The 26,099-nt window shown below is 38.4% G+C and overlaps 1 protein-coding gene across 1 annotated transcript; it reads left to right on the forward strand.

Moving 5' to 3' along the window:
- Positions 1 to 1,842: 1,842 nt before the first annotated feature.
- On the forward strand, positions 1,843 to 18,189 carry Samd7 (sterile alpha motif domain containing 7). Its single transcript, XM_047565462.1, has 7 exons — positions 1,843 to 1,937; positions 3,204 to 3,328; positions 5,691 to 5,769; positions 6,516 to 7,144; positions 8,525 to 8,646; positions 14,939 to 15,049; positions 18,007 to 18,189. Exons 1-7 carry the CDS (start codon positions 1,852 to 1,854, stop codon positions 18,187 to 18,189), a joined length of 1,335 nt encoding a protein of 444 aa, XP_047421418.1. The 5' UTR covers positions 1,843 to 1,851.
- The last annotated feature ends 7,910 nt before the right edge of the window (positions 18,190 to 26,099 follow it).

The raw sequence follows: 26,099 nt of genomic DNA on the forward strand, positions 1-26,099 counted from the left end.
TCCACTTCTTAGAAGTGTCTAAAATAGTCAAACACATAAAAGCAGAGAATAAAATAGTGGATGCCATGGGTTGTAGCCTGGGGGAAATGGAGAGTTGTTACCCAATGGAAGTTTCCAATTTGCTAGACAGATAGCTTATAGATATCTGCAGCACAGAATAGTTCTTGTGCATTGCATTTTATAACTTCAAAAAGTAGTGCTTGCTTCGCATGCACAAGGCCCTGGGTTCAATCCCCGGCACCACAAAAAAAAAAAAAAAAAAAAAAAAAAGTCTATCTCACTCAAGGAGAAGTTTAAATTTCTGTCCGAAACCATCAATTCATGGCACAAAGACCAACAATTTTTCCAAGTAAAACTCCAAGTGTGTCCCACTCTATTCTGTTGTGCAATGGTCTAGGGGAAGAAGATAGGACTGTGCCCAAATCTCAAATGCAAACCCACATCCTACTCAGCCACATCTCTGTTGGCATTCTCACCACGCTTCCAAGTGCCTGGTAGATATTTTTATTCTTATTTTTTAATATTTTTTTAGTTGTAGGTGGACACGAGACCTTTATTTTATTTATTTTTTTAATGCGTGGCTGAGGATCAAACCCAGTACCTCACACGTGCTAGGTGAGCACTTTGCCACTGAGCTACAACCCCAGCCCTCAGATATTTTTATTCTAATCTTGAATGTACCCTGCCTAAACTCTCTGAGGCCACTATCAGAGAAGAAATCATGCTGATATCCCAAAGATGCAGTGATAAGAAATGGGGAAAAAAAAAAAAAAAAAGTCATGCGCAGTGGCTCATGGCTGCAATCCAGACTTGGGAGGCTGAGGCAGGAGGAATGCAACTTCAGGGCCAGCCTCAACCACTTATCGAAACCCTGTCTCAAAACAAAAATGAAAAGGTCTGGGGATGGAGCACAGAGGTAAAGCACACCTGGATTCAATCCCTAGAATAATAATAATAATAATAATAATGACCAAAGACAATGTTAGATGACACATGGACATGAATTTTCAATTTCAGCAGTAGGTTTAGGTCTGAAAAAGAAGCTAAAGAAGGGATTACACACTTAAATGCTGTTACTTTTAGATTTGGAACCATGTGAATAAATTAACTATATTAAAAATCAAATCAATAGGAGCTAAAATGACTAGTTTGACTAGTACTTGTTTAATATTTTAAATTATTAAAAGAATAATAATTAACAAGCAGTACTAAGGCATATATTATCCTTTTACCGATTATCCTTTTTCTGATCACTAGGTTCTGATAATAAATTTTCAGAATATTTGTGTTTATATAAGATTGTATATAATTTGGTCACTTTTTCTAATTAAATAGTCTCACACATTCAGCCTGTTTATCTACCCTATTTAGATATATTTTTAGTTATTAAGAAGAATCTTCCAACTAATTTTCTGTTTCCATCTTGTCAACTATTTAGGAATATTTTTCCAAAGATTGAACATAAAAGAGCAGGTATTTATTTGTACCCCTACAAATGAATCAAAACAAGTCATAAGAAAGGAAGTTGGTATTCCTGGAATCTTGCAAGACTGGTTAATTTTATTATTGGTTCTCGTATGGCATGCCATTACCTCGACTGCAATAAATTCCAAGGGCATATTTACAAAACAGTTCTACCGTTGTCTCCCAGGGCTTCCTGTAGAGGGGTTTTGTATAACTGAAAGCTTGGTGTTGCCAGTCTTCCCAAGCATCGTGAAAATACAAACAATTTTCATTGTGTTCAAGAGGAATTCAAATATTTCACAAAAAGCAGAGATCTTTGTTAACATGCTTATTTGGTTCTTTTTAGAACTCCATCAGAGGCAAGAGCTACTGATTTCAAATTCAGTGATGGCCATGAACCCCTTACTGACAGCATCAGGACAGCAAAGGATTCCACTGGTTCCCTCACCATTTGGACCTCCAATTGTGGACAGGTATTTCTTTCCAATATAATAGTCCAGTAAAAGGAGAGCAGAGCACAGTTCAACATTAACTTTTAGACTGATGTTAACTCCAGTGTCATTCTATTGTCTAATGTTGTCTCAGTGAGATGTGCTGCAGTAATTCAAGTCAAGTTGCTGGTCTCCTCTGCCACTACTTCATCTTCAAGGCCTGCTTGACCTACTTGCTCAACAAATAACTAGCCAACACTTACAGGCCTTGTGCAGGTGCAAACATTGGTGTGTTAATCTTCCAGGACTGCCATAATAAATTACACTACCGGATGCCTAAATAACAGAAATTCATTTCTCTAGTTTTGAAGGCCTGAAGTCCAAGATATAGGTGCTGCCCAGTGGGTTTCCAGTGAGGCCACTCTTCCTGGTTTGCCAGACACCCATCTCCTTACTGAGTCCTCAAATGGCCTTTGTTCTCTGTGTAAATACAGAGAGCACTCTGGAGTCTCTTCCTCTTTTTAAAAGGACACTGGTCCTATCAGATTAGGGCCCCACACCTATGCTCTCATTTAACCTCAGTTGCCTCCTGAGTGGCCTTATCTCCAAATGTAGTCATACTGGAAGTCAACACTTAAAAATGTGAATTTAGGGGGAAATGATTAAAATTGAGTACTTGTGATAGACAATTCTTTCTCTTCAACAAAAGCAAAATTATAAGTATTTTGGTCATACACTCTGTCAGTATTCTATCTTCCCATTTCTGGAATGTCTTTGACATTCTGAGAAGAAAATAAGACACATTATTCTTGTTTAGGAAATGTGAACAATAAAGTTGGACTCCTACATACAACTGAAGTTTGGGGAAAAAAATAAATTGTTCACATAGATATTCAAACATTGATCCCAGATGGCAATCCCAACCAAAGTATGTCCATTAAATAAGAACAGAATTTGTGGTAAGAACAGAATGCTGGTCATGAAAAATCATTAAGTGTCATTGATTTGATAAAATCATTTTTTTCTAGATGTCCCTTAAAACGTTCCCTTCCTGTTTTGTTGTCACCTGGGTCAATCTTCCAGAACTAGAGAAATGAATTTCCTTGACCTGGCTCAAGTCCTTCCTCTTAATCCTTACTGTATTTGTACACAAACCAATAAAAATCACACAACTTTTGTACTTCAGTTTGGAAAGAGATGATAGAATCCCAAGTAGCAATTTTTTAAAAAAATCTCCCTGCCTAAGCAATGGAAATTTGTCCAACTTCATTCTCATTTTCCCTATTTTATATCTTTTTTTCCCCCTAGAGATGTGTTGCCTCCCACCGTAGGTCCAACTGACCCAAGGCAGTTCTGCATTCCTTCCCAATTTGGATCCTCTATTCTACCCAATGCCAATATGCCAAATATGATGTCTAATCACATCTACTCAGGTATGAGCAATTGATGTTTGGCTCTCATTTGTGGAGTCATTGTGACCAGAATGGCTGCATTAAGCTTGCCATCACTTTGCGGCTGAATTTTGGTGACAGAACTGTGTGGTGAATTTTGAAGACTGCTATGTGGTAGTTTCTGCAGTTGTTACCTAGGTTCAAAGCATGATGCCACTACAGTGTGACTAAGTTGAAGTTGCTAGCCTCCTGTAAGCATCCCTTTATTCATATATCAATGAAGAATTGCAATAGTCATGTCTTTTTTATCTCACGCATGAGAATCAGTGGACCTGAGCCCCTAACGATGGCCTGGTTGGGGTGTAGCTCAGTGTCAGGGCACTTGCCTTGCATATGGCAGGTCCGGTTTTGATTCCCAGGTACTGAAAACAAAAAGCCTTGTGACCTTTCAGGTCATAGTCAAAATGTGGCTTTTATTCTGAGTAAAAGGGGAAGTCTTCTAGGAGTTTGAGTAAAAATGTGACATGGTCTGACTTAAAGGCTACCAGAAACATTCTGGTTGCTGAGATGGGAACACTTGCAAAGTTCAGGGGATAAACTGATAGGAATTAAGCAGCTGTTAGAATAGTTAAAGGATTCTGGTGGTGAGGCCTTGGGTGGAAGGAACAGAAAGAGCAAGATAATTAGATTCTGTGATTATTTGGGTGGTGTCATTGATTTGAAAAAATCATTTTTAAAAACAGGATTTTTTCTCAGTTTGGATGTAGGAGGTGAAAGAGAGGTTTTACAAATAACATCAAATATTTTGGTCTGGGAATAATCCAAAAGATAAAGTTACCATTCATTGAGCTGAAATTGAGGAAGATAAAGGAAGAGTTCTTGGAGAGGGAGAGATACCAGAGGCTTAGCTTGCTCAGATCACATTTGAGATGCCTAAGAGCCACCAATTGGAGCTTCAGGAAGGCAGCTGAAGGCAGGGAGGACTTGTGGAGAAAATCAGGAGCCATCCCCTTGGAACTCATCAGAAAATATAAGATCAGATAAGACCATCTATGGATGGAGGAGTTCAAAGGATGATCCCTAAGACACACCAACAGAGTCCAAAGATGAGGAGGAATGAACATGGGAGAAACAGAAGGGGCAACCAGCAAGGTAGGAGGAAACCCAGGAGAATATATGGCCAAGGGAAGAAAGTGCTGTAAAGGGAGAGTGAGCTCTGTGTCAAATACACCACTCTTAACCCAAGTGAGATGAGGACTTCTTAGATTAGCATGGATGTCATCAGTGATCTTTCTTTTTCTTTTCTTTTTTTTTCTTTTTTGATGGTGTTTGTATTGTTTTCATTCCAATCTCTTAGAAAATCTTCTTTTGCATTTTTAATAAAGTATTGGTCCATGATGGGTGAAAAACGTATTAAAATGATTTTAAAAACTGGTTCTTTACCATGGATGGCTTGAAAAGCACCAGGATAGACTCCTAAGTGCATTAGGAGTCCAGAGAAAGGAAAAATCAACCAAGTTACCAGGCAAGAATGGAGCCTGAAACCTGGTAATGCTGCTGTTGAGGTATTTTGGAAGACTGATGTGAATACAGGATGTATTTACTGCTCAACTCCATCAAAATCCATCTGGAAAACTTGTTTTACCTCAGATATACTGAAAAGTCTACATATACATAGAGAACATTATATAACCTTATTTATCTACTTAACTCTTCATTGCATTTATTTCCTGGGGTTTTGGTACATCAGGAAACATTCTTTTAGAAAAGGTCAACTAATTCTTGTATGAAAGAAAACTATCAATTTTTCTTTCAAATCAAGAAATCTAGGTGAGGTAAATGGGGAGATTTTGGTTAAATTGTTCAAACTTTCAATTAGACAAGAGAAAGTTTGAGATTTATTTTTCATCATGGTAGCTATAGTTAATAATAATGTACTATGTACTTGAAAATTGCTAAGAGAAGAGATTTCAAATATTCTACCCACCAAAAATAATAATTTAAAAAAACAAATGAAGTGATCATATGTTAATTCACTTCTACAATGTATACATATATCAAAATATTACATTTTACCCCTAAATAGATACGGTTAAATAAGACAAGAAAAGATAGATCAAAGATTCACAGCTCACCCTCTTTCATTTGCAATATGGCAGGAAAATGTCACCTATAATGAGAATACTGGTTAAAGAAAAGAACTAAAAATTATTTTGAGTTTATCATGCTGTCACCAAAGATGATCTAAGATACGGAACATCAGTGATCCAATACTATTTCCAACATTGTGTTCAACTGGTGGGTTATTTTTTGCAAACATTGTTTTAAATCATTATACTTCATTATTTTCAAAGGTGTGCTTTTCATTTGTTTGTGGGATGGAATGATGGCTTTCTTTTTTAAGGTTGGGGCCTTTTACCACCTGAATCCATAAGGGCAATGAGCAGAAGGAATGAAATGATCCGAAAGCCTCACACTGCCAGGTAACTTAACAATGTTGTTGTATTTATTTTCTGTTCATTCACTTGTCTATTTATAAATGAACATATATGACAAATGGACACACACTCACTCACACACACGCACACACACTCTGATGACTTACAAAAAAAATTACCAAAAGAAAATATACAAACACGTATACAGGTTTGTTAACAATAAATGCAAGATTAAAAACCACATAGAGAAGATAACAGTACTATATCTTATGATAGTCTGTCAATGTCCCATAATTAATGCATAGCTGTGATGCCTCTGAAATTCATATTGGCATTTCTGGCTTAAATGACATTAGTTTTGCCCCAAGGTCGGAGCCAAGTTTGCCAATTCCACTTGGGACATTGTCAGAGCCCAGAAAACCTGACATCAGCCCAATAGTGACTTTCAACTGCAGCAACCTGCAGAAAGAAAAACAGAGCACTATATCTAAGGTATGGCCCCAGGGTGAGAGAAGGCATAGAATCAATTTTCTCATCAGTGAACCCTGAGGAGTCCAGGTGACCACCAATAAGAAAGTGAAGTAAGCAAAACTACTAGCAAGTCTTCCTTTCCCACTCACCCCAGTCACTTGCCTTAATTAATAACCACTGAGACTTGTGTTAACTCACTGTGTCCCTCTAAGATTGTGCTGAAGAAACAGAGGTGCTACCTAAGGGAAGGCAAGAGGCCATCAAAATTATATTTCCAATGGTTTTCTTGGGTTGTATAAAATATATTGTTTTGTTTTTAGGGCAGAAATGGAAATGTATTCTATTTACCAGCACAGGAAAATGGAAAAAGTTAACCCAAAGGGACTAGGTGGCTTAGAGATGCCATTCCTCTATGGTTCCAGTGTCCCAGCTTGCCCAGCCATTTGCCAAGGCAGGAGCATGTTCCCTGCCAGTGACCTGCATTTCCACAGAAGCACCCTCAGAAACCTTCGGGGAAACCCCATTCTGGTGGCAACTGGACCACACTTTATAGAAAACTGGGGGCAGAAATATCATCGACTCAGGAGAGATTCAGGGAATCAGAAACCTCTAGACAGTGATACTGAGAGTTCCAAAAGTCAAGCAGAAGAAAAATTCCTAAGCCAGATGCATGCATTTCCACACGAAGAAGATGAGCACACAACAGACCCAGAAATTAAAATATGCCACAATCAGAAGTCAAGCGAAGCCAATGACAAGCCAACTACAGCTGTCACCAACCCCTGTGGAGCACTCCAGCCCACTTACGGAAGAGCCCTCAGAGTTCACACTGCTCCCCTAGAAGAGAAGACCTGGGATGGTGAGAAGGAGAAGGCTTCAGAGAGAGGTCTTGAAGCCTGTGGTGAAACCAACAGGGTTTGCCCTCCAGTTGCTCCACTGTCTCGGCTAGGTGAGTGTCCAGGGGTCAAGTGCAGATCCTCACTAACTGCAGATTGTCAAGTCCCGACCTTTATACACAGGGAACTGCAACAATCATGCCTCTCTTTATCCTTCTTTTTCTTAATCCTGTTTAGAACAATCTTTTTTTTTTTTTTTTTTTTTTTTTTTTGAGGTGGGTACTGGGAATGAAACTCAGGAACTCTTTACCATTAAGCCACATCCCCAGTCCTTTTTATTTTTATTTTTATTTTTTGAGAGAGTCTCACTAAGTTGCTGAGGCTGGCCTTGAAATTGCGATCCACTTACCTCAGTCTCCTGAGTCTGGGATTATGGACCTGCACCACACCCTGCTTAGAATAACTTTTCTTTGTGTGTGTGTGTGTGTGTGTGTGTGTGTGTGTGTATGATTTATTTTACATTTTAGAGTTTTATAGTTATATATAATATAATATAATTTGTTGGGTTCATCCCAACAAATTCATACATGCATGAAATTCAATTTCAGTTCATGAGTCTCTCTTTTCTCTCCCCCTTTCCCTCCAATCTAGAATGACCTCTTTTTGAAGTCACTTTATTATATCGGTTCTACTAAACCCTATCAATGATGCTAGTCTTTATTTATATATTAAAAAACAGAAAACTTTCAACAAAGGCTAAGGAAGTATGAGGAAACCTACCAGAATTTTAAATTAAAAAGTTAATTTAATTTACTGTTAATTCCTTCAACACAAAGTAGACGGGCTTTTTGCTTTAGAGTATGAATTCTATCTCTTCTATATATAAGCATAGAAAAAAATAGGCAGTTAGAGAAACTTAACCTCTCGGTGTCCATTACTGTGTGATACCTTCTACTCTGAAGGTATTACATATAAACACCACTGCCAAAACCATGCAGTGACTAGTTTCTAGAACTTCTTAGAAAAAAAATATTTTAAAACACAGAGATTCAGGGGTGTATGAAATCTAGCCACCATACTAACTAACTACTTCTCTACAAAGTGTTAGTTTGCCATTTTGATGGAGATGTAGCTAAATTCCTAACAGAGAGCGTGATAATCACAGAATATCACAGAACATGGTGGCATTGATCTGGAGAATGAAATCCACCAGGCCTTTCAGTTGGAATCTGGGAGTAGATGTAATAAATCTTTGTTTGCTTACAATACCGTTGTCACCCAACATCCTTTCAGGAAAGGAAAAGAAAGGCAGAGGCAAAGCATTTCCCAGCGACTGACTATCTTTTTAAAAGGTTACAAACTGGCACATATAAAGGGAGCATGTTCTGTCAGTCTGAGAGAAATTCATATAACTGTACAGAAACCTGTGCTCCAAGCTTCTCCCTTTTCCTGAAAATTTGATGCCACAAAATAATTGCCTTTCCATCTTAAAGGAACACATGCCCTGGTTACAGTTGGGGAAAATCCTTCTTTGGATGAAGATATTCAGAAATGGACTGTGGATGATGTGCACAACTTCATTAGAAGCCTTCCAGGTTGTTCAGATTGTGCCCAGGTGACTCGATATTTAAGTATTTTCATAAAATGGCAACAATTTGAAATTTATTTCCTGAATAATGAATTTGGTCAAACTTGCCTCTTGCCCCCTTTTTATATCATTGGCTTCTCTAGGACAGGTGTCTCTGATGGGTGGATATGGGTCACACACCCAGCAACGAGAGAGGCTTTAGCTTCTGTCCCAGCAAGACTCCTGAGAAATGGAAATTCTCCCCCAAATTAGAAGGAGGTTCAGAGGCTAAGCATTCAAAAAGAATGAGAGATTCCTGATACATTCCCTGCTCATGCATATAGCAAGCATTTTTGGAGTACATGCTCTGTATCAAAAGTTTTAGGCTACTCATCCTAAATACCAGAAAGATAAACTTCATTCTAAAAAGGACAAGAACCAATAGATCTGAAAAATAGAAATTTAACAGGATTGATTGATTGATTGTTTTTGTGAAAATGTAACCCAGGGTCTCCTACATGTTAGGCAAGAACTCTACCTCTGAATGACATACCCAACTCCTTAACTATTTTTAAATTCTACATTTATGCTGGGATGATATGTAAAAATGAACACACATAATTCAATCTGGCAGATAAATATTATGCTTTTTTTTTGGGTGCTGGGGATCGAACCCAGGGCCTTGTGCTTGCAAGGCAAGCACTCTACCGACTGAGCTATCTCCCCAGCCCCCTAAATACTCTTCTTGAAATTATAATGAACTGTCAAGATGAATAGAAATAAAATTAGCCTCATTTGTGTGGGAAAATTGGTGACAAAAATCATGGGTTACAGTTTTTGAAATTTATATACTGCTACATTTTTATGCATATAGTTTATTTTTGAATGATTTAATAACAATTAAAAGCAACCAAGCATCTACTAAATCTGATATCATTCTTTGGTTTACATATTTTAAAAAGAAGACAAGAAAAGGACATTAAGGTTTATCATAATCATTGGATGCCAGAGATAATTATTTTTTTCAGATCTCACTTTTATGAAATGTTTTTCTACAGTATAATGCTATTAATTCTTTTATTGTTTTCTTTTCCTTTTTTTATTCTATTCATGGGACTTATGGAAAAGCCATTGTAACTAAGAATATGACTTCTAAAGCCAGAAAGTAACAAATTTAAATCCTGTCTTTTCCATTTTCTGAATATGTGACTTAAAATAAGTTTCCTCTTTTCTCTGTGCCTTCACCTACAAAATGAGGATAATAGTAATAATACATTTTCAAAGGATTTCTGTGAGCTTTAAAAAGTGCCTGGTACCTTCTGAGTACTTGATAGATGCTAATTTCATCATTTGCATAACCTGTTAAAGTTGTTTTCCCTATGTCCTCCTGATCAATGGGTATAAACTTATTTTACTACTAGTCACTAGTCCTGGGTAAACCGCTTTTAAAACTCATATCTACCATTTATCAAGTGCCACATCAAACACAGACATAATGAAGTTATTAAATTCTGATAACAGCTAGAAACAAACAATCCTTTGTACCTAATAAGCATGTGATTGCTGACTTTGGTGAATTAAATTTGTTGGAACTTTGATTATTCTTAATAAGTCAGTGATCCAGTTATTAAAGTGCAGTTTATAATAAACTACTTGCAATCATAATCCCAAAAATCCCTTTGTGGGTGATACACAGAAGTCACCTAAACTTGAGTACCCCAAACATTGCTGACTTGCTCTTTCAGAAATAGATCAGTGCCTTCAAAGAAATGATATCAATTATTTTTAGATGCTTCTCAAATGTCTTAGGGGTGAAAACACATTTTAAAGTCTTCCCCTCCAAGCTACTGCAGGTGACATCAACCGAAAGACTGAGTTGTGCTGTGGTGAGGTGTCCTTGCTGTGCTCAGGGAGATTCCTGTGCACAGAAATGGGGAACCTCCCTGATGTAGCCCAGTGCATTCTGGGTGCGACAGCCCAGAAGCAGCACTGCTTGTACACAGGTCCCTTGTCAACAATGTCCTGTCCACTTTCACTCCAGCCCACCTCTTTGTATGAGTTGGAGTTTGCCTGTAGGTTAGTCAAAGCTGTACCCACTGTCCTCCCCTCTGTCTTCCTCTCCTCACCTCTGCCTTAGGTGCCCATTTAGCAATATCCAACTACCCACTTCCTGCTAATAAAGGAAGAAATTAAGAAAAAAAAAAAAAAAAAAAAAAGATTACAGCTAAAACCCAAACCTCTGTGCAAATAAGCTCGTTTAAAGAGATGTCTCTGGAGGGTTGGTGGCTCAGCTATTTAGGGACCCATAGGACAACAGGACAACCTATAACCCATTTTGTTATTCTAAATAAATGTCTAATTCAAAGAATTCAGAAGATAAAATATTTTTATCTCTAAAACTAACTGAAACTAAAAACTGGAGCACATTTACATCATATACGTGCCCAAAATGCTCTGGTAAAGACAAAGGGGGCACATCTGAGTGACAGAAGTGTGTCACATGGTGGGCCTCCTGCACCTACCATGGCAGAGGGTTAGGTCCTCACCCACCAGTCCCTGGCTGCCTACCTCTCTCCCTTTTAAAGTTTATTCATGTATTTTCTTTTTTGGATGCTCACAAACACCCCCTTCACCACTCACTTGAATCACTACAAAGTAATAAAAATGAGATGAGATTTCTATCATCAATATAATCAACCATTTTCATCAGCACTCCATCTTCTGCATGGCGGTGAAACACAGCAGGGAAAATCCTGGGTCAGAATCATGAACAATATGTTATTTAGCAAGTTTTTCTTACTGTATGTGTTGAATAACTCAACCTTTTCTACATTGATTCTCTTGTTTACAAAAAACTAATAATGATAATAATGCCTAGCGTGATAGGCACTGTAATAGACATGTAACTTACATCCTCTTTTAAATGCAATTTATATCATAATTCTTCCCCCCCAGAAAAGACACTATCCTTATTTTGCAACCGAGTAAAACTGAGCATCAAGTTGACTAAAAGGGAAAATATTTGGAAAATATGCATGTGACTACAAAACCTGTCCCTTTCTATTATAACCACCCTTATATTATGATTATTGTGCTAAATGGTTTCCAACCAAGGATCCCTGGACTCTTAGAAATTCTCTAAGGTGGAAAAAGAGGCATATTGCTTTTGATATTTTAAAAAACTATTTCTAAGAAAAGTAGAATTCCTCCAAAATAAGGCTAAGCAGACTAACCCAAGCTGCCCACATTTTTACTGTGGTTCAAATTAAATTAGTTCATATTAGCCATTTTGTGATTTGCTTAATTGAAATAGGAAAACAACTAATTACTTAATACAATTTGTAAATGACTCAACTCTTGAAACTCAAGATCCTGGTCTAAGAGCTTTCCAAGAAGCTTCTATTTTCCAACTGGTCCCAAGGCATGCCCTCCAAGGCATGGGCTCACACAAGAAACATGCACACGTGGTTCCTCTTCTGAAGAAAGTCCAGATGAGGGATACCATCTGGGGTCCCACATCAATAGAAGTGTTCTTGCTCTAAGAGGGGATATGAGGTGTGTAGGAACACATGGGAGGAAATCATGGCCCCCTAAAGGAAGCAGCCTCTAAAGTGAGACATGAAGGCCAGGAAGGAGGAGAGGCAGGATGGAGGGAAAGAGGGAGCTTTCCTGTGAGGGCCAGAGCCAGAGAGAACTTCACATACATGGATTTTGAGAATAGTTCCCAGTAACATGGAACGCCAGGGCCAAGGTGGGAGAAATGAGAATAGCAAGACAGGATCCTAAAGAGAGAGAAGGGGCCAGGTCACAAAGAGCTTTGAAGACCCAGGGAAGGATTATGAGTTTATCCTAGAGGCAGTGGAGGTTTTAAGCAGAAGAGGCATGATTCCCTTTATATGTCAGAAATGTTACTCAGGTTGCTTTTGTGAAAATAGATCAAAGGGAACAAGACCACAGAGCAAGAAGCCTCACGTGAGCTATAAGGAAGTTAAGCCAGGGTAGGAGCAATGTGGGTGAGCAGATAAAAACACTATCTAAGAAGCCGAATTGGCAGGATTGCACTTCTAAATTAAATACAGACATGAGGGAGCCTTCAGCATATAGAGATGGTCATGTTCACAGAGGAGCAGTCATCAATGTCAAGAGCATCCAGGAATTTAACAAATAAAAGAAATAAGAACTAGAAAATATCCACGTGTTTGGTACAACGGAGGCACCAGGGAACCTGAGGAGAGCAGGTTTAATGGAATGGAAGGGACAGAACTCAGAACATGTAAGACTGAAGAATGACCAGGAAGTGAGAACAGGAATGCAGAGAGGAGCACCCAACCCCTTTTGAGAAATGCAGCCATACAGGGAAGGAGAGATGTGTAGCAGGATCTAGAAATGGAGTGTGTATGTTGTCATTATTGTTCATTGAACAATGGTGGAGACTTGCTTAAATGCCAGTGGGAAGAGTCAGCAGAAGAGGAAAGGTTGAAGACAAAAGAGGAAATTTTCTATTGAGTGAGGGTCCAAAGTGAAAGAGGTGAAGACCCACAGCAAATGTGGAGAGACTCTCTGTAGTAGTCAGGATATTCAGTGCTCCGTAAAAGCCTGAGTGTGAGACAAAGCAAGAATGTTCAGAAGTGAAATTAGATTGTGAGAGCTGTAACCTAATCTGTGGATTAATTCACGTGAATGGATTAAATGGGTGGTAACTGCAGGCAGGTAGGATGTGGTTAGAGGACGTGGGTTACTGGAGGGTGTGCCTTCAAAGTTTGTATGTTTTCCCTGGTGGGCGGAGCTGTTTCCTGGTTGCCATGTCCTGTGCATTTTCCTCTGCCACACCTGGGCCCAGTGCTATGGAGTCAGCCAACCATAGCCTGAACCTCTAAAACCAGAAGATGAGATAAACTTTTCCTCCTCTAGGTTGTTCTTGCCAGGCATTTTGGTCACACCAATCAAAAACTCAGTAAAACAAACCTGTCTTCCATTAACCAGGAGAGTGGGAGAAATATCAGTTGTTAAGTTCATTATTCAGATGTCGTGGAAATATTTATTTATTTATTTATTGGTTTTTCTTTCTCTCTTTTTTTAAAGTATTTTTAATTGTAGATGGGCACAATACCTTTATTTATTTTTCTGTGGTGCTGAGGATCGAACCCAGTGCCTCACATGTATTAGGCAAGCATCCCACCCTACTGCTGAGCTATATCCCCTGCCCTCTTTTTCTTTCTTTTTTTTTTTTTTGTGCTGAGGATTGAACCCAGGGGTACTTAACCACTGAGCCACATCCCCAGCCCTTTATATATTATGTTTAGAGACAGGGTCTTACTTACTTACTTAGGGCCTGTTGTTAGGCTGACTTTGAACTTGCAAACCTATTGCCTCAGCCTTCTGATTTTCCTGCCTCAGTCTCCGGAGCCACCATGCCTGGCCTTCTTTCTTTTTCTTTCCTTTTTAAATTAGGAAGCTATATGATCTGCTGAAAACAAAGGAGGACTCTTTGGGGTCTAAAGTTTAAGGAGGATGGAGAAGCCCTCAAAAAGAAGGAGGGAAAGCTCATGAGTAATCACAAGGATTGCCAGGCAGCCTGAAGCTGGAAATCATGAAATTATGGTCTCACCAATTGGTCCAGGCCCATGTCTTTATTTGCCTGGAAACTTGGTTCACTAGTAGCTTTCCTAGCTTCTAGAAGAAAGGAAGGCACGGAAACATCCACTGCAGAGTTAGGATGAACAGGCCCTGCTGGAAAGGTCCAGGGGTGACTGCTTTTGCATCTGCAAACCAGGAGGCGATGTTTGCCTGTGAGCTCTACCCCATCTTTTACTCAGGGTACCTGCCCATTTGTTGATTCATCCTGCAGTGTTCATTGCACATCTTCTCCCATAAACCACACTGCCTTATGGGTACTTTGATAAATAGAACATCAACCTTGTCCTCAAATAATAAGTGCTTTAGGTCGGAAATGAGTCTATAAACAGAGAATTACAGTCTAGTCCAGGGGTTACTAAAGAGCACAGTGTACCACTGGGACACAGGAAAGAGAACAAGTAGAAATAAGTTTGGGACTGGGAGTGTAGAACTGTGGTATAGCACTTGCCCAGCAAGTGCCTTGGGTCCAATACCCAGCACCAAAAGAAAGAGAGACAGGGAGAGGAAGGGGGTGGGGGGAGAGAGAGAGAGAGAGAGAGAGAGAGAGAGAGAGAGAGAGAGGAAGAGAGAAAGCTAGTTTTATAAAATTTGTGTTTTCCTCAAATAATCTTAATATTTCTACCAAAACTAAAATATCTGTATACAAAGCAAGAATATTTTTTAAGACATTTGGACAAAGCTGACACCTTTTGTGTTTAACAAGGTATTTAAAGATCATGCAATTGATGGAGAAACTTTGCCATTACTCACAGAAGAGCATCTTCGAGGTGCCATGGGATTGAAGCTAGGGCCAGCACTAAAAATTCAATCACAGGTATGGTGATTTCATATACCTAAATATATATGAATGGTGTGATGCTTAGATGTAACATAAAGAATATTTAACCTCTCTATTGAGCTTTCCTCTCGGTGGTGGGGACATGTTAGAAGTGAAAGAACCTGAAAACACTAGGTGGTACAGACTCCTCAGTATAACTGAGACGGCAATAAGAAGTGGTGTGTGGTAAATGTTTAACAACTAGAACTTCTTAAAACAAATGAACCCTGATTTGTAGCATTTGCCGATCTCTGTGACAAATCACTGGTCAACAACATCATCATGACACTGCATACAGAAATGGAAAGCAGCACCACATTTTAGAGTATTTTCATCAAATACAATAGACATATTGTATCTCAGATATAATAGGTATAAATAATCTTAAGCATGCAATGATAAATAATATAAATTTAATTAGGAAAAACAAGAAGGCATAATTTAAATATTTATGACTTTCATTTCCAATGTAATTTTTTAAATTTTAAGGTTTTGTATTCTGTTTTTTGTGATACTGGGGATGAAACCAAGGTACTCTCTACACTGAGCCACATCCCCAAACCCTTTTTATTTTTTATTTTGAGGTAGGGTCTCACTAAGTTGCCCAGGCTGACCTCAAACTTTCAACCCTCTTGTCTCAGCCTCCTGAGTTGCTGGGTTTATAGGCAGGCACCAACACACCCAGCTTGATTTTAAGTTTTAATAATGGCTTGTTTAACAACTGACTCACAAACTTCCTACAAATTTAGTAAGTGGCTCTGGTGAGCTGAAACAAGCTGGTTCCAGTCACCCACCACTTCTTCATTCTTGTCTAAAGCACCGTTGTCTCTCGACTACTGTGTGAACCTTCTGCTGTTCTCCCGGATTCTGCCTTTGTAGAGTCCATTCACCAAACAGTAAAACGTAGTCCTTTTTATACGTAAGACAGATCATGACACTCTTAGGTTCAAAACTGTGCTCCCCACTTCCCTCAGAGTCAAAGCTACGGTCCCATATCAGTTGCACCCTCCCCACCCGCCACAACCCTGCCTTGCTGACCTCACCCTCCACTTCCACATCAGTAGTCGGTACGGCTGCTCTTGCTTCCCTGTCCCCAGTTGCTCCTTAAATGCTGGAGGCGTACTCCATGCCAGGGCTTTCCCGGTGACTGTTCCCTCTGCCCAGGGTGCTGTTCCCCTGACGCCCTCCTTCTTTGCTCTTTCATATTCAGCACTGAAGCTTGCTCTGATCGTCCTATTTTAATGTCACACTGCCCAGAACCCTATGCATGCTCCTGACATGCCCCTTCCTGCTCTCCTTTCCCCCACATAACACCTGTCACCTTCAACCATAAGTGTGATCTATTTGTTATATTCATTATTTATTATTGCCTTACCCTTGCTACCATTACAATATAAACAAAAGAGAAAGGATTTGTGTGTTTTGTGGGCTGGTGTAACCTCAGAACATGCAAGATCCAGAAATAGGTCAATAATTAGCTTTCCAAAGAATGAGCTTTCAAAAAGTAAAAGGAAAGCCAAAAAGCAGTAACTAATTTGTTTCAGAATTCATACAGGACCATACCTAGTCACCATAAATGTTTATGCCAGGAACTAAAATTTCAGAATGTTCTTTGAAAACCATTTTTATTTGTCTAAAACTTTTAAGGTAAGGAAATTCTTTTTTTTTTTTCTCATATAAATACTTGAATGTATCCATTGATAGTCTTTTTCAACATTTTATTTTGGAATGATTTTAGAGATAGTGAGGTTGTAAAGATTGTACATAGTTTACCTAGTTTTCCCCAATTTTAACATCTTATCAACATGATACATTTGTTAAAACTAAGAAATTTACATTGAAACAATATGGCATTCATTTTTAAATTATTTACTTTTCTTTAGTGAGGATATTATATTTCTTGGCATACTTATAATGACTTCATGATTTTTTCCTCAAGTCAAATATTCTTTGGCTTCAATATATCATTCATTTTAATATATATATATATATATATAATTTATATATTATATATAATATGTATCATTTATATATATCATTCTTTATAATATATATATTAGTATATATACCTCTATGAAGCCCAACTGAGCTACTATATCTCAGGCACCATGTGCCAGCATAAGAGGACAGGGTTCCCTCAGAAGATCAGGGGAAGGATGGTCATAAAGTCCTTGGGATTGGGAATTGAAGTGGCAGAATTGGAAGACTCTAAGTAACATGTGGAAGATCTAGAAGATGAACAGCCAACGTTCATCACTGGATGAGATAACAAGGTCTCCACATCCAAAATGGAGATCAAAGGAAAGCCCCATAATAGCCAGCACAACCCCCAAGCCCAGAAACTTAGAAAGTGGATCTGAACTAGCCATACAAGGAAAAGGATGGATGGAAGAGAAAAAGTTACTGGGACTTGGAACTCAGATATATTATCAGAAGAAAGGTAGTTTGGGATCTGAGCTGAGACAGTGTGGCCTGGGTTCCATCCAGGGTCAGGTTTGTAGCAAGATCAGCTGAAGCCCAGAGTAGGGTCCCAGTCAGTGACAGGGCACCAAGCCTCAGAGCAGCTTCATTTGTCTTGCCAGTAACCAGCCAGGAGAAGGACTGGCTGGCTGTTGGTGGAGGGTGTTGGGGGGGGGACCCTCTCATGGAACCACTAGGGAAGGTCAAGATGGTGTGCACTGGGAGTAGAGTCACGGCCAGTGCCTGTGAACCACAGCAGAACCAGGAAGGGGAACTGGAAAATCAGAGCCATGCTGACACACAGCTTTATGGATGAAAACACTGTATGATTCCAAGAGAAAGAAAACGCTCACCAGATTCTAGCACTGTGATCCTACAAACCCTGTACAGGCTCCATGTCTGAAATCACTTCAGTCTCCCTGCCATCTGTGGTTAGTGCTGGGTTATTGAATGAATTCACACACTTAATTACTGTAATTATTTTGTCTTCAAAGGTATCTCAACATGTGGGAAATATGTTCTACAAGAGAACTCTTTCACTTCCAACCCATACAAGACAAGCATTTGATCAACCAGCAGATACAGCTCTTCTTTTGGATTTTAAGTCCTGTAGTGATATGGTAAACATTCCTCGTTCCCAGGACATAAGGATTACTAAAAGTAGTTCGAGAAATTAAAAACCCTCAAAGAGCAAGGGCAGTCTGCACCAGTGTTCCAAAGAATCTAAGATTCACCAAGGTTGAGTGAGAGCTTCCCAGGACCAGAAGGAGGCTGAGAGGGAGGGAGCTTCTCATGGGGCTGTCTCAGGAGGTTTTGCCAGGGCTGAAGTGACAATATCTCCAAGGAACTAGAGAATTGTCCTTGGAAGAAAATACTAATGAAGAAGAGAATTTGCAAACATGAAGAAAGTCACAGTTGAATGTTTCTGTGAGAAAATCTCTGAAGAAGCCAAAAGAGCTGAAATGAAAAAGAAAGTTCTGGAATTCCCATCCCCCAGCCTGATAAAGACAGACTGAGAAAGGAGGTAGAAAAAGAAGGGGAGAGGCCCACAGTTCCAAGTCTGACTATGTATTGCTCAGGACTAGATCTTTTTTTCTGAAATGAAACTGTTATGACTGAAAATGACTGGAGAACTCTTTCCCTGACAAGGAGATGAAAAGTCACAGTGTTCACCTCAGATTGTATCCAAGAAGTAGGAAAGAGTTATCTTTGCAAAGCAAGTTTGAACTGGCAAGAGAGAGGGGAAGATTAAAGTGGCTTTCTGCTCATATCCATGGAGCTCCTGTCTTCCAGCTTCGTGTTTGGCAGAATGTCCCTGAAAGGATACACAGGAAAATGATAACAATTTGCTCAAGGAGGGGATTGGCAGATAGGAGTATGAGGAAAACTTCTTCCTACGTATCATCTTGAACAGTTTAAATCTTTAACCATGGGAATGTATTTTCTATTTTAAAATTCTACATTTAAAGGTTGGGAATGTAGCTCAGTGCAAAGAACACTTGCCTAGATTATGCCAACCAGCCCCTGGGTTTAGTCCCCAGTACTGCAACGACAACAAAATATTACATTTAAAATAGCAGACTACAGCAGGCAGCCTCTAAATTAGGCCCCAACAATATCTCTTCCTGGTGATTTACTCCTCTTAGGTGGGCTGGACTTACTGAGTCTTTTCTAATCAACAGAAAATAGAAAACGTGATGCGGGTCACTCCTGTGGCTTCGGACTCAGTGCTCTCTGGCACTCTCCTTGGATCGCACTCTTGAGGCAGCCAACTTCCATGTCTCCCTGCAGTCCCCGTGGAAGACCCCACGTGGTCAAACTCAGCAATGGATCTTCTGAAACTTGCCAACAGCCACATACTCTTCAGGTAGTGAAGCTGCTATAGCTCCAGGCCACAGCTTGATGGCAGCTCATGAGCTGCCCGGAGGCAGAGCCTCCCAACTAAACCACGCCCAGGTTCCTGAGCCACTGAGACTGAGATGATGTGTGTCATCTTCAGTCAATAAGTTGTCATCTGTTGCACCACAATGGAGAACCAAAACAAACACGTTACATTTAGTAAACACAAAAAGCACGCTACCTACCTCACTCTGCGACTTGGAAGGCGGGTTTTCGGAGTCATAGTCCCACAAGCATGCTAATTTAGTTGAACTGTGCTTTCTTTCACTTTTACTATGAAGACTACGGTTTGTTTGTTTGTTTTTTATGACATGCAACTATATTATACCATCAAATATACTTGCGAATTGCTAGTTTACTTTCTTGGTACCTTTGCTGACAGACAGAAGAAAAGTCATCCCTAAAATTTCAAAATTTTATTTTGTATAAGATGCTTATGATGACAATAAGTAGATGAATAACAACGGTCAGGAATTTTACTAAAAATAAAAGATAGCCTCTTCAACGAATGGTGCTGGGAAAACTGGAAATCCATATGTAGCAGAATGAAATTGAACTCCTATCTCTCACCCTGTGCAAAACTCAATTTAAAGTGGATCAAGGACCTAGGCGTTAGACCAGAGACCCTACCCCTACTAGAAGAAAATGTAGGCTCAAATCTCCATTAAGTCAGCTTAGGAACCAGCTTCTTCAACAAAACTCCTAAAGCACAAGAAGTAAAATCAAGAATCAATAAATATGATGGTATCAAACTAAAAAGCATCTTCACAGTAAAGGAAACAAGAACGTGAAGAGAGAGCCAACAGAATGAGGGGAAATCTTTGTCACCTGCACCTTAGATAGAGCATTAGTTAACCCCCAAAATACATAAAGAACTCAATAAACCTAACACCAAAATTACAAATAACCCAATCAATAAATGGGCTAAGGAACTGAATAGGCACTTGACAGAAGAAGAAATACAATAGATCAACAAATATATGAAAAAAGGTTCAACTTCTCTAGCAATTAGAAAAATGCAAATTAAAACTACACTGAGATTCCATGTCCCTCCAGTCAGAATGGCAATTATCAAGAATAAAAGCAACAATAAATGTTGGCAAGGATGTGGGGAAATAGTGCACTCATACATTGTTGGTGGGACTGCAAATTGGTGCAGCCACTCTGGAAAGCAGTGTGGCAATTCCTCAGAAAACCTGGAATGAAACCATCATTTGACCCAGCTATCCCACTCCTAAGTATATACCCAAAGGACTTAAAATCAGCATACTACAGTGACACAGCCACATCAGTATTTATAGCAGCTCAATTCACAATAGTTAAGCTATGGAACTAATCTAGGTGCCCTTCAACAGATGAATGGATGAAGAAAATGTACACACACACACACACACACACACACACACACACATATACACACAATGGAATATTACTCAACCATAAAGAAAAATGAAATTATGGCATTTGCCAGTAAATAGTTGGAACTGGAGACTATCATGCTAAGTGAAATAAGCCAATCCCAAAAAAACAAAGGCAGAATGTTCTCTGTGATATGCAAATGCTAAGGGGGACGCTAGGAAGAATAGAAGTTCACTGAATTTAACAAAGGGGAATGAAGGAGAGGGTGGGGGGATGGGAATAAAAAACGTCAGTAGATTGAATGGGACATAACTTTCCTATGTTTATATGTGAATACATGACCAGTGAAACTCCACATTGGGTACAACCACAAAAATGGGATCCTAATTAGAATAAATTACATTCCATGCATGTATAAAATGTCAAAATACACTCTACTATCATGTATATCTAAAAAGAGCAAATAACATTTTTGAGAATTTTTTTTAAGTTTACTAAAAAAATTTGAAAAATACCTCACTTTTTCATTCCCTCTGTAGTCATTCAGTGCTTAATGTGCTAAAGAACTGTTTTGTCACATGATCTTTTACTTGCTATAATCCCCAGCATTCACAAGTTTCACAAAATTCCTGATGTAAGTTAGCAGATGCTATGGTAGGGAATAATAAGAAAATTTTAATATTGTAGTGGCAAAGGGATTATGTATTTCAATCCATATGATGATTTTTAAGTTTTTTAGTCCTGCTAAATTAGTCAATCAAGTCGGTAACTAATTAATTGATTAGAACAGATGTGTCTCAATTTTGCTCTGATGAAATGTTCTGATATGTCATCCTGGCATGCACTATCACCAAAAAAAGCACTGTGCTTAATTTTAGATCCATGCATAAAAAAGAACCAGAAAAGATATATTAAGGAGGCTCTCCCATGCTCTCAGGACACTTCATCAGAAGAAGGAACTGAACTTGCTTGTCCATACTCTTACAAAGCTGGTGCCTCCTGGGAAGTTGAGGCAGCATAAAGCCCCCCCCCCCCGACCCCCCCCCCCCCCCCCCCCCGCTCCCTTCAAACACCAATTCTTACAACCAAGTCAGAAAGATTTCAGACAGTTGCTCAGAGTAACAGGCATGAGTTTTTTGAAGAGATAGGAAAAGGGAAAAGGGACACTCTCAAGGAAGAGAGGGGGTTTTCTTGGAGAGAGGGGATCAGAACTCCAGTATGGGCTGGGGAGATAGCTCAGTTGGTAGAGTGCTTGCCTTGCAAGCACAAGGCCCTGAGTTCAATCTCCAGTACCACAAAAAAAAAAAAAAAAAAAAAAAAAAAAAAAAAAGTACAACAGAACTCCAGTGTTATTGGGAATCCCAGAGAAGTTTCCAGAGAGTTCCACCCAGGTTCACCTCTTGACTTTTAAATGACAACAGAATGACATCAGACTTTCAAGTCCACATTGCCATACAACTCCAAGTCCCCCTGGTCCATGCTGATGGGTTCTAATTGGATTCTTAACCATAAATTCTTACAGATTTTATGGTTAGAAGGAATTATCCTTATCTCCCTAAGTTTTGGGATCTGGTCTATGAAGAGGGTCACAAAAGTCTCCCCTTCAAGGTAACTTAGGTTCCTTTTATGGACATTACTTCAGACCCACAGTTCTCCTGAAGATAACAGGTAGTTTGCTGAGGAATGTGACATAGCCTTTCCATTTAAACCAGGCAGGGCTGCAGGTAAATTGCTTCTTGGAAAAAAAAAGTATGTGGGGGGCCCATTTTATAGAATTATTCTCTTAACCTTGTGTCCCCACCATTCACATCTGTCTGTCCCCTAACTATACCAGTACTGCTTTCTTCCCATGTGAAAGATTCCTGGGGAAGCTTTTAACAAAAGGGACACTCCACAATAGAGACGATTTTGAAGAGTGAAAATTTTACTTGCGTTATCAGAGTTTTTAACTTTTCTTCAAATATTACTTTAGTCTTAAGCATATTCTGTACTCTATGAGAATAAAATGTAAGACACATTTAAAAAAAACTTTCTTTTGGTTAAAAACTAATCACAATGAAACCATTTGATAAATAAGGTATTGTGACAGGAAATACTCTGTTTATACTGACTAATTGAACATTCACACAGTGGAGTGCTATGCAACTCTTTCCCCTATGGAAATATTAAAACTACTAAAAAGAAGTAATAGAAATTAAATATTATCCTATTGTGTCCCAAAAACATAAAGGACTTAGGCAATGATCATAAAGACTTCAAACATCCAAAAGTTAAACAACTGGATATTAAGTCCCTCCTGATGGAAGTCCACAAAACCCCATGTGAAGTAGTCTTTAAAAAAAAAATTTTTTTTTTTGATCCTAACCTAATTAAACCTCCAGATCCAAAAATAATTTACAGGAAATATAGGAGACCGGGAAAGTGTTAAACATCACCACAGTTGTAAATATAGTGAAATCAAGATTGTGGGAGCTTGGCACAATGGCACGTGCCTGTAAACATAGCAACTTGGGAGGCTGAGGCAGGAGGAAATTTCAAGTTCAAGAACTACCTGGGCAACTTAGTGAGACTCTGTCTCAAAATGAAAATAAAAAGGGCTAGAAATATAGCTTAGTTGTAGAGCATACCTGGGTTAAATCCCTGGTACCACAAAAAAAGAGAAAAAAAAAAAAGATTGTGGAAAATCACACAGTAAAAATGATCTGATTTCCTGCAATGAATAAATTGCAAGGAAAAACAGAGAAAAAGAAAGACAGGGATATGGAAATGGGAAGGATAGCAGAATGAATCAGACATTATTAGCCTATGTACATATATAACTATACAACCAGTGGGATTCTACATCATGTATAGACAGAAAAATGAGAAACTGTACTCCATTATGTACAATATATCAAGGTGCATTATACTGTCATGTATAACCAATTAAAACAAATTTTAAAAAATTTTAAAAACATAATAATAAATAAATTTTTTAAAACATTTAAATTCTCAATTGGCAACTTTTTAAAATGCTGATCATTTACATTTAAAAATGAATGCACCTTAAAAAAAAGAAAGAAAGAGAAAACTTATAGTTTATATGATTCTTAGGCAGGCACAGTGGCCTATATCCCAGCTATTCAGGAGGCTGAGGCAGGAGGGTTACTTGAGTTCAGGGATACAAAGTCAGCAACCTAGAAACAAATAGAAACATTTCAAAAACAAATAGAAACAAAAGACTTTTAAGATTCAAATCATTCTGATGTAAAAATCTGGAAAACAGTGGCATTGGTTGTAAAACCAACTTCATCATGATACACTATCTTTTAAAGTTTTTTGTATGTGATTTCCCAATATTTTATTAAGAATTTTTACATCTATGTTCACCAAGGATATTGGTCTGAAGTTTTCTTTTCTTGATGTGTCTTTGTCTGGTTCTGGTATCGGGGCGATACTGGATTCATAGAATGAGTTTAACTGTGTTCCCTCCTTTTCTTTTCATGGAATAATTTGAAGAGGATTGGTATTAGTTCTTTAAATAGAATATTTTAAAATACTTATTTGCTATTTAAAATATAATATAAGGAATATTTTATTTTTCCCACTAATACTATAAATGTACTTCAAAGACAAGCAGTTCCTTTTATGATAAATATGCACACTATTATGTCATTACAGATATAAGAAAAGTCTGCTTTATAGAGAACTATGTCCAATTAACTATCCTTATCCTATATCTTCTATAGAAGATGAATTCCTCTCCACAAGTCCACACAAGGAGCAAGGTCTTTGATGTATCTAATAATAACCACAAGATGTCATTGTAAAGCTGTGAGAAGCTAATCTCCCCAGTAAAGGGTATAATTCATTTGAACATTATTGGGTACCATTTTGAAAAAACTCTAAATGCTTTTGGGTTGTGCACATATTTTAGAAAAACAACTATTCTAATATATTTCACCTCCCTTTTTGACTTACTTTCTAATAAGTGAATCTTATTTTGTTAACTGGAATTTTTTTAAAGTTTACTAATCTGATTATTGAATTTAACTAAACAATTATTTGGCCCTAGTGGTAGGAAATTATTTTCATCAAATAAAACAAAACAAGGACCTTAAACACCTTGTTACTGTAAAAAAAAAAAAAAAAAAAAAAAAAAAAAAAAAGGCAGGGGAAGAAAAAGACTATCTTCTTAGTATAGATTAACCCTTAGTCCTTGTGGAGGGAGCAGAGAGACAAACTATAATTTTTTTATTTCTAGTTATTTTCAAAACGCTTTTTGGAAATTTCATTTATGCCATTTTTTTAAACTAGGTTTGATCCCCAACACTGAAAAAATAAAGTTACTAAAATTAAGCCGATCATTTTGTTGTCTCTAGGTTAATCCTCTCTTTCAACACATGCATTATATCAGTTCTCTTTTCCAGTAATTTACAGATCCTCAGAAATAGGTTAGTTCTTCTGTATTGCTGTTCAACAATTAATTCACTCAATAATTGTTTTCCAAGAAGCTATGTACCAGGCTTGGTGCTGCAGGCTATGGATCAAAGGCACACAATGTAGAGCCTACCTTCACCGAGTTTATGGTCCATAATTCATAATTAGGGCATCTTTTAAAAACAGGAATATTCCTCTGTGTGTCTGTGTATGTTTAACGAAGCCAAGTTTGAGGGGGAAAGGTATTAGAAGATGCTCAAATCTTTTATTAGTCCATTCCATGTCAGTTCCCTCTCAAATTCTTAGTTCTTTGATAAATAATGAAACATATTTAGCAATCTCCAATGCTCTTCTGTGCTTCATTTTGGAAATAAGTTTCTACATATTTTTCTGCACAGTTGCATTCCTATATAGAGAAATAACTTATTTCACTTCAGAAAGGATAGGAAAGCACCAGAAAAGGTAATAAGCCAGTCATTATGAGAACCTAAAACCCCTACTTCTTTACTGTATATTTTTCTATCTCCATAACAGCATGCCTTGGGAAGCACAAAAGAAAGAGATTGTGTCTCCCTCCTGGAGATCAGCAACCCACTGTGTGGATGCCCTTGTACTGGATGCCTGGATCCTCATAACCATCAGTGGTCCTACTTGCTTAGAGAGACTACTCTTTGCAGAGATCCTGATATGTGATATTGGGGGCTGTGGGCCACGTGCATCTTTGTCAAGGAAGAGGGGCCTCCAAGCAACTGAGGGTGTATAATATGTTCTACTTAAAGCAAAAGTCAATGCCCCTGAACCCATCTGTAGCCTCACCAGAAGTAGTCAGAAGAGAAAGAACTGTCAAGAAGAATGGGGGTTGGGGATATGGTTCAGTGAAAGAGTGCTTGTCTAACATTCCTGAAGCTCT

This window comes from Sciurus carolinensis, chromosome 9 (assembly GCF_902686445.1).
Source record: "Sciurus carolinensis chromosome 9, mSciCar1.2, whole genome shotgun sequence".
Lineage (NCBI taxonomy): Eukaryota > Metazoa > Chordata > Mammalia > Rodentia > Sciuridae > Sciurus > Sciurus carolinensis.

Coding starts and splice junctions, on each gene's coding strand:
- Samd7 (XM_047565462.1), top strand. CDS start 1,852: ATGGCCATGAACCCCTTACTGACAGCATCAGGACAGCAAAGGATTCCA. Junction 1,938..3,203: donor GGACCTCCAATTGTGGACAG/GTATTTCTTTCC, acceptor TTTTCCCCCTAG/AGATGTGTTGCCTCCCACCG. Junction 5,770..6,515: donor CGAAAGCCTCACACTGCCAG/GTAACTTAACAA, acceptor TTTTGTTTTTAG/GGCAGAAATGGAAATGTATT.